This window comes from Pelophylax lessonae (genome assembly GCF_965119305.1).
Source record: "Pelophylax lessonae genome assembly, chromosome: 4".
Taxonomy (NCBI): Eukaryota; Metazoa; Chordata; class Amphibia; order Anura; family Ranidae; genus Pelophylax; species Pelophylax lessonae.
The window spans coordinates 607,670,468-607,680,623 of record NC_138771.1 but is presented as its reverse complement, the minus strand read 5'-3'; the positions used below and the strand labels follow the sequence as shown (position 1 = coordinate 607,680,623).

Sequence of the window (10,156 nt, the reverse complement as noted above, 5' to 3'; positions counted from 1 at the left end):
CCCCTCTTTTTATTGCTCTCTCTTCCTCCTCTCTGCTGCTGTAAAGGATTGATACTTAAGCTGCTACCATCCCAGACTGGACCCTCACTGGAACCCATTTTTTTATTTTATTTTTTTTTTAAGGCATGGGTACAGTGAGGTGGTATCTAGAAGCCATTGACCCTACTAAGCCCAGCAGCTTCTCACCAACCCACCCTCATTTCATGGCTTTGTTAGTCAAGTGCCCGACGTGAATCCTTTTTTTTTTCCCCCCAGTCTCCATATGTCATCGCGGCGAAATCGTGAGGTTCTCCAAGACTCCCCCATACTCTGAATCCTGCCTGATCTTCCCTCCTCTCGCTTGTAGTTCCCCCCCACCTCTTCTTTCCTCTCTCACCCACCCTCTCCTCCTCCCACCACCCCGGACGGATTGCAGGATCTTGAAAGATGCAGCTTTGCAAACGGTAGCTCTGGAAACGACAGAGCGCGCAGAGGGAGAGGGTCCGCACCGCAAGAGCCCCCTCATACCTTTTTTTTTATTTTTTATTTATTTTTTTTAATTTTTAGAGACGGGGGGAGAAAAAAAAAAAAAAGGTGGCAAAGGGGGGAGAGAATGACTGATTTCTTCATTTTTCACCTGTAATTTTTTTATACACATATCTCTATTTTTTTGCCTGCGATTTGGACTTGCTTGCATGAAGAGCCTGTATCAATTTCTGTATGTATATAGACTCAGATCTTTGGACATGTTAAGGGGTGAACGTTTTCTCTACTCGATGTACAACTCTTGAGTCAAGCCCCTCTCAGTCTATTTAGCTGTCTGTCTTTTTTTTTTTTTCTATGAGTACCTGTCTGAGGAGATACTTGAGGAGTCAGGGCTGCCTGATCTGGAACGCTGCCTGTCTGGATGAGATGTGATGCTTTGCATCATCTGTTCCTCTGCTTTTCCTACATCTTTTCCTTGCTCCTCGAATTCCGGTAGTCCGCGGACTCTGTCCCCGTCAACATGGGGGCTCGCTTCGGGGACGAGGTGCCGGCCCGCGGCGGGGGAGTCGCTGGCCGTGGAAGTCGACAAGGTGGGCCCCCGGGGGCCCAGCGGATCTACAAACAGTCAATGGCACAGAGGGCCCGAACCATGGCGCTGTACAACCCCATCCCGGTGCGGCAGAACTGCTTGACAGTCAACCGTTCCCTCTTCCTCTTCAGCGAAGACAACGTGGTGAGGAAATACGCCAAAAAAATCACCGAATGGCCATATCCTTTCTACCGCTGGGGGGAACTGTGGGGTTGGGGTGGGGGGTTATAATGGCGCAAGCGCCCAATGGGACTGGGAAGTGACACATGATAGAAATGGGTTCATTCTGTATTTAAATGCAGGAACTCTGTGTGACTTGGGTATAAGTGTAATAACTCATAGCAACCATTCAGCACTCATCAAAGGTCCCGACTTCACAAAACTACTGAATGGGGTTCTGATTGGCTGCTGTGGGTTACTGTGCTACTGTGCTTTGCAGATCCTCTTTACTTTATATAAATATATATGTCTGTGTGTGTGTATTAATACGCATACTTCAGTTGACCAGCTCTGTATTGTACAGAAGTGCTTGCCTTAGGCAGCAGTATATGAGGATTTCCTTATATTGCACCCATATTGGAGTTTATTGTACATTTGATATTATGCATGTGTTTAGGTACATCAAGAAGTGGCAGAGTAATAGACTATATAAGACTATCTATCTATCTATCTATCTATCTATCTATCTATCTATCTATCTATCTATCTATCTATCTATCTATCTATCTATCTATCTATCTATCATTTGGTTTTCTGACTTATTATATATATATATATATATATGTATATGTATGTATATATATATATTTTTATATATTATTCATTTTTTTCACTCTTTTTTTAACTAATAATATATAGATAGATTTGTTATATACTCTCTCTTTTTTCTATCTGTTCCCCCTTTTCCATCTATCTATCTATCTCCCTGTTTATTTGGTTTTCTGACTCATTATATATTTTATATAATAATTTTATATAATAATATAATTATATATACATATATATATATATATATATATATATATATATATATATATATATATATATATATATATATACATATATATATATATATATACTCTTATTTTCCACTCTTTTCTTCTGACTCATTATTTATAGATAGATACGGTAAATAGATAGTTAGCTATAGCTATAGTTGTTATATATGCTCTCTTTTTTCTATTTGTTCCCCTTTTTCTATCTATCTATCTATCTATCTATCTATCTATCTATCTATCTATCTATCTATCTATCTATCTATCTATCTATCTATCTATCTATCTATCCTATCTATCTATCTGCTGTGGTATAAGTGTTGATGCGCCCGCTCTGTGTACACACGTTACCTGTATATGTGCTGTGCAGAGGCGCTCTGGCAGGTCCTGTACAGTACAGCAGGGTAGGAGTCCTGTGTATACAGACAGATATACAGAACAGAAGGGTTTGTGTAGAGATATCACACAGGAATGCAGCAGTGGAATGGTCAGCTGGAGCAGACGGTTCTGGTTGTGTAGCCAGCCGGCTGTGTATGTGTTTTGGGAGAGCTCCTATATAAAACATGTATGGCTCTATATATAGCACTGCAGTGCACGGCTCCATTAATAAATATGGCCAGTAGTGCTGCATTCAGCTATTCTGTTCCAATCGCCCCATGTCTAATAAATAATGGGAATGCAGGAGGTTTATTGTATCTATAGGAGTGTTTTATGGTATATTATCAGTCTATAGGAGTGTGTTATGGTATATTATCATTGCCTCTGAGATAAAAAATATATAGGTACTGCAATGTTCCCATACATGCACTTTGCGTATCTATATAATCATTGGTGTATGCAGTGCACTGCTTGTGTCACACATAGCTGCATACATACCTGTCTCATAGAAAATGATGGTACTGGATTTTTTCTGACTTACTAATATATACAGTATATATATTCATATATATATATATATATATATATATATATATATATTATTTCTATGTACTATGTGTATATCTACTGCTTATCCACTTTGGCTGATATTTGATAAATCTAGTTGGTATTCTACACTCCCAGTTTAAATGTATGAGGTTAAAGTTCCCCATCAAGGCGTCATTTTGGTCTGTGATATTTTGGATGGTGATATTCTCCCTTTAGCTGTTTTTCTAGGGACGGCTGTGTATAAGGCAGCAGAGGGGAGGTCTGCTGCAGACACTCTCTCAGGGCTGTGTGTACAGTGCCTGGGGGCTCTATGCCATGACAGGGTTTAACGTGAATGAAACATAGCAGGCTCGTCTCTATGCCATATCAAGCTGTGGCCTGAGGAGCTTGCAGTCTGTGGGGGTGAAGTTCAGCGAGAAACAGCTCTACATTCTACAGTAGTACACGTCATCCCATCAGATTTCAGTTCCCTGGAGCCAGATCTTTGATGACCGGTTGCTATGGGTTCCTGCTCTTGCACACACCATTATTTGGTTTATTTAAAAAAAAAAGAAGCGACGTGCCTCGAATTGGTGTCATGAACCGATAGTAAGGTGCAGGTTGGAGGTGATGTGTCAGCAGTCTATAGGATCTGCATTGATTTTGTGATCAGGTTGCAGTAGCAAAGATGTGAAAGAGAACCACTTAATACCACATGATGCAGGCCTTGACTCTGGAGCTGAGTGATAGATGTTGATATGAGGTCTTATTTGTCAAAGTTGATGAGGGAACTATTGACTCCGACAGCCTGTGTTGTCCACAGCAACCAGTCACACTATCTGTATCATCTCCCAGTTCAGGATAGAAAAATGAAAGGTAGAAACTGATTGGTTGCTTTAGGGAAAGCAAACGCTGCTGAAGTCTGGCCATAGACAAGGTATTTCTCAATAAGATTCAGCAGACGTGAGGATATTTCAATCTACCAAATGGCATCTGCAAGAGTCTAGGTGCAGATATGATCATTGGTGACCTAAATGGAAAATGTTGGTCAAAAAAAATGATTTTCCAACCTGTAAGATGATCATTCTCCATAAGCCGTTATTGCTGACAAACGTTTTCAATATAAATGATTTAGTGTACATGGAACATTTTAAAAGCCAGTGATTAAAAACCAATACAAATTTTGATTATTAAGTCACCTGTGGTCATTCAGGTAAAAAAAATGTCATTTTATCTCTGTTAAATCTTTGGAAAAAATTGCGTTTTTATCATATATTCTGGAAATACACAGGAACTGAATGTGGAAAATGACACCAAAACAGCCAACAGAATATGTGTCCCCAGTGCAGGTTAGAAAATGGAAGCTAGCACCGAGTCAGGCTGAAGCACTGGTATTACATTTGCTTTTTAAAGATCCCCTTTGCTTTCTCATATAGAGAATTTGCACTCCAGAAGAAAAAAGCCATCATATGGCTGCAGTAGACCAGCCCATCCAGCGTATGTGGGAAGCAGGGCTGAGCAACTATACCTGTCAGCAATGGCTTTATATGCTAAAAAGAGTAAAAAGGATGTACCTAACACCTAACACAGCCTTTATTTATACAACTAAGATCATTTTACAAGCTCAATTTAGATTGTCTTTTTAAGTCATAATAAAAATGGAAGTCTCAGTCCTATACATTTGCATATAGTGTATGTGTAGACAACATACTAGTATGCGGGTGCCTGTGAAAGCTTCATTCTTCCATCTATTGGGCAGTGGGTACCTTTACTGCAACCTGTATAGAAGAGACGTCTAGCTATGTAAGACCTGTGCTGCACCATTTTGCATTTATCCTTTCATAAGGGAACAGTCAGGGTAGAAATATGAAAGCTACCAAAGTGTTTTTGATAGTGCAAGCTGTCATCCTTGTCCTTACTTCTATACATTGAGAAACTGCCCTGAAACCAATAAGCAGCTTGCTAGATGTGGCTTCTGAGGCTCCATATTTGTTCCAGGTCAGTCATTTTTTATTTTAGTAGTAAATCCAGAATGAAGATGGCAGAGCCATAGCTTGCACCTCCAGAAAGTATACAGAAAAGACAGCTCCTGTACTGCTCTTCTGTACTGATTCCATACATCTATTAACAAGTTTGGAGTAAATCTGTCCACAGAGTAAGGATACTCCATCAATCTATTAACAAGTTCAGAGTAAGTTAGCCCACTGAGTATGGATACTCTGGACTTACAACAAAGCTAATTAAGAAGTCATCCTAAGCCTCCAGAAATGAAGGATCTATCATAGGTTTAGACTCCCTGTAGACCTCTCATGGGTGTGAACCAAATGCTGCAAAGGGATAACATGGCATGCAACTCTTCAATTGTAAACCAGAAGGTGTGGGAAACACTTATGTTAGAGTAGATAGATAGATAGATAGATAGATAGATAGATAGATAGATAGATAGATAGATAGATAGATAGATAGATAGATAGATAGATAGATAGATAGATAGATAGATAGATAGATAGATAGATAGATAGATAGATAGATAGATAGATAGATAGATAGATAGATGGGCAGATAGATAGATTGGTAGATGGGTAGATAGATAGATGGGTAGATAGATAGATGGGTAGATAGATGGGTAGATAGATGGGTAGATAGATGGGTAGATAGATGGGTAGATAGATGGGTAGATAGATAGATGGGTAGATCGATAGATCGGTGGACAGATGGGTAGATAGATGGATAGAGATAGATAGATAGATAGATAGATAGATAGATAGATAGATAGATAGATAGATAGATAGATAGATAGATAGATAGATAGATAGATAGATAGATAGATAGATAGATGGGTAGATAGATGGGTAGATAGATAGATGGGTGGACAGATGGGTAGATAGATAGATAGATAGATAGATAGATAGATAGATAGATAGATAGATAGATAGATAGATAGATAGATAGATAGATAGATAGATAGATAGATAGATAGATAGATAGATAGATAGATAGATAGATAGATAGATAGATAGATAAATAGATAGATAGATAGATAGATAGATAGATAGATAGATAGATAGATAGATAGATAGATAGATAGATAGATAGATAGATAGATAGATGGGTAGATAAATAGATAGATAGATGGGCAGATAGATAGATTGGTAGATGGGTAGATAGATAGATGGGTAGATAGATGGGTAGATAGATAGATGGGTAGATAGATGGGTAGATAGATGGGTAGATAGATAGATGGGTAGATAGATGGGTAGATAGATAGATGGGTAGATCGATAGATCGGTGGACAGATGGGTAGATAGATGGATAGATATAGATGGATAGATAGATAGATAGATAGATAGATAGATAGATAGATAGATAGATAGATAGATAGATAGATAGATAGATAGATAGATAGATAGATAGATAGATAGATAGATAGATAGATGGGTAGATAGATAGATGGGTGGACAGATAGATAGATAGATAGATAGATAGATAGATAGATAGATAGATAGATAGATAGATAGATAGATAGATAGATAGATAGATAGATAGCTGGGTAGATAGATAGATAGATAGATAGATAGATAGATAGATAGATAGATAGATAGATAGATAGATAGATAGATAGATAGATAGATAGATAGATAGATGGGTAGATAGATAGATGGGTGGACAGATAGATAGATAGATAGATAGATAGATAGATAGATAGATAGATAGATAGATAGATAGATAGATAGATAGATAGATAGATAGATAGATAGATAGATAGATAGATAGATAGATATAGATAGATAGATAGATAGAGATAGATAGATAGATAGATAGATAGATAGATAGATAGATAGATAGATAGATAGATAGATAGATAGATAGAGAGAGATAGATAGATAGATAGATAGATAGATAGATAGATAGATAGATAGATAGATAGATAGATAGATAGATAGATAGATAGATAGCTGGGTAGATAGATAGATAGATAGATAGATAGATAGATAGATAGATAGATAGATAGATAGATAGATAGATAGATAGATAGATAGATAGATAAAAAAGGTCACCATGGTTAGCTGGTAGTGCTGGGGTATTGGTTATGTGTGAATACTTATTTTACAGATTTGTAACTGATAAGCTGCAAATATCCTCAGATAAAGGCTTACTAAATAGGATACAAGTACCAGGCTAGTATAACGCTAGCTGTATGAGTTTAGATGGCCTTTGCATGCTTATGTAATGATTTCAGTATAATTTACACCTGCTAGGAGTTCACAGGGCACACGTCAAATATATGAAATCATATTATATTAAAAACCCTTTTTCTTCCCATAAAAAACTGAAGCTCCTGAGCTCCCCCATGTGGTCTAAAGCCTATGCTAAAAGTCACATGGGTTCTGGCTACCAGGGGCATCGTGGGCATTTCATGTCATTAAGGAATACAGGGAGACTATTGTTTTCAATCAGAAAGATCCTGTGTGTTAGAGCTGTGTTAAGATAAAATAATTTGCAAAGCTCAGTAGTAAATAAAGAAAACAATACTGGGGCAAATTGACTTTCTTGGTACCAACAAAGACATTACAACATAATAAACATATTAAAAAAACCAAAAACAAAACAAAAAAACTAGCATTCTTTATTACAAATTGTATGGTTAAAGAGGTTGTAAACTCGTTTAAAATTTTTTTTTTTTTTTTTTACAACCTGCAAGAGAAAGACACAATGAGCTAGTATGCATCGCATACTAGCTCATTATGAAATACTTACCTTAGAACGAGCCCCCGCCGTGCCGCTCACTCACCTGTATGACGAGCGACGTGTTCAGTCGCCCGTCTTTCGGGATCGCGGCATCCGGCCATCTGATTGGCCGGAGCCGCGGTGACGTCACTCCCGCGCACGCGCGCGGAAGCCGACGGTCACGGCACGGGGCTCTGAAGGAACGGCACGATCAGCCGTTCCTTCAGAGCGCATGCGCCAGTGACGTCACTGGCTGCATTAAAGGTAAATATCTCCTAAACGGTACATGTTTAGGAGATATTTACAGTACCTATAGGTAAGCCTTATCATAGACTTACCTATAGGTACAACTTCCTGAGGAGGGTTTACTTCCTCTTTAAAATATCTTCAAAACATTTTTAGATCACAACAGGAATTGACATCATATATTCACATAACACCCTCACGGCTCAACTATTGTTCCAATGCTTTCAGGCAGCAAAGTGATATTACTATATATACTATGTTGTCAAAAGTATTGGGACGCCTGCTTTTACACGCACATGAACTTTAAAGGCATCCCAGTCTTAGTCCATAGGGTTCAATATTGAGTTGGCCCACCCTTTGCAGCTATAACAGCTTCAACTCTTCTGGGAAGGCTGTTCACAAGGTTTAGCAGTGTGTCTATGGGAATGTTTGACCATTTGTCCAGAAGCGCATTTGTGAGGTCAAGCACTGATGTTGGAGAAGGTCTGGCTCACAGTCTACGCTCAAATTTATTAGGTGTTCTATCGGGTTGGGGTCAGGATTCTGTGTAAGCCAGTCAAGTTCCTCCACCCCAAACTCACTCATCGATGTCTTTATGGACCTTGTTTGTGCACTGGTCCAGGTCATTTGGTGGAGGGGGATTACGGTGTGAGGTCATCCAACATCAGTGCCTGACCTCACAAATGTGCTTCTGGAAGAATGGTCAAACATTCCCATAGACACTCCTAAACCTTGTGGACAGCCTTCCCAGAAGAGTTGAAGCTGTTATAGCTGCAAAGGGTGGGCCAACTCAATATTGAACCCTACGGACTAAGACTGGGATGCCATTAAAGTTACAGTGCGTGTAAAGGTAGGTGTCCCAATACTTTTCACAACTGTAGAAGGAACAAATACATAGTTAGTTTTCTTTATTTCGAGTCTTTAGGTCACCGGTACTATAGTACCATTACTAAGGCTAGCACTTTTCTTTAAAAACTGAGCTGTAGTTTTAAGTAGAAAACATTAATTTCTTATTAAACAATACTTTGAAATGAGATTTTAAAAAAAAACCACACTGATAACATTAAGCCAATAATTTTTAGGTATATAACTAAAATACACTACATGGCCAAAAATTATGTGGACACCTGACCATCACACCTACCTATATGGCCAAAAGTATGTAGAATCCTCTTCAAAATACTAAGATTCATGTATTTATAGTGAAGGCTACTGTTAAGGCTAAATCATACAAATGAATTCAAGACAACTGTGCATTTACATCCAGCAACAGTTTGGGGAAGACACAATTCTGTTTAAACATGAGTGTACCCCTGTGTAGAAAGCTATCTTCATAAAGACATCCTTTGATGTGCTTGGTGTGTGAGAACTCAAGTGTCCTGTACAGAATCTGGATTTCAACCATACTAACATATTTGGGGTAAATTAGAGCACCAATTGTGAGCCAGGTCTTCTTATCCAACATCAGTACCTGACTTCGCAAATGTTCTTTTGGTTGAACGGCACAACTTCCCACAGACATACTCCCTACTCCAAAATGTTGTGGAAAGCCTTCCCAGAAGAGCGGAGGCTGTTGTAGCCTCAAAAGAGGGCCAACTCTATATTAATGTCCATGGTTTTAAAATGGGATGTCTAGAAAACTCCTATACAGTAAGTGTGATCAGTGCCGGGACAAGGTCATCTGGTGCCCAGGGCGAAGATGGCAAACTGCGCCCCCCCCCCCCCCCAGCCCCCGGGGTATAAAGAAAAAGTCAGTGTCATTTCAAAACCAATATTTCCCATAGATGCCAATGTTAAAAACAAGGAGCAGTGCCATGTCAAGCTGACCAAGATTTCCTATAGATGCCAATGTTAGACAGGGAGCAGTGCCATGCCAAGCTGTCCAAGATTTCCCATAGACGCCAATGTTAGACAGGGAGCAGTGCCATGTCAAGCTGACTGAGATTTCCCATAGACGCCAATGTTAAAAACCGGCAGCAGTGCTATGTCAAGTTGACCAAGATTTCCTATAGACGCCAATGTTAAAAACCGGGAGTAGTGCCATGCCAAGCCGACCAAGCTGTGGCCATACACTGCATATAAAAAAAAGACTCAGGATTGGATTTTGAACATTGGAGACTTTTGAACATTGGGCGCCCAAAGACCTCTGTTAGGATCACCTCTTTTACACAGAATATTTTCTTGCCTTTGTAAACGTAGTCTTATTTTTTTAGGAATCTCAGAGACT

General features: G+C 39.0%; 1 protein-coding gene across 9 annotated transcripts in view; it reads left to right on the top strand.

Annotated features, from left to right (window-relative positions):
• The first annotated feature begins 571 nt into the window (after positions 1-571).
• The window catches only part of CACNA1A (calcium voltage-gated channel subunit alpha1 A), a 496,856-nt gene continuing 487,271 nt past the window's right edge, over positions 572-10,156 (top strand). For all 9 annotated transcript variants that reach the window (XM_082255807.1, XM_082255800.1, XM_082255805.1 and 6 more), the window contains exon 1: positions 572-1,233. In XM_082255807.1, the coding sequence (XP_082111933.1) occupies positions 986-1,233 (248 nt within the window). In that variant the 5' untranslated portion in view covers positions 572-985. The remainder of the gene's footprint in view (positions 1,234-10,156) is intronic.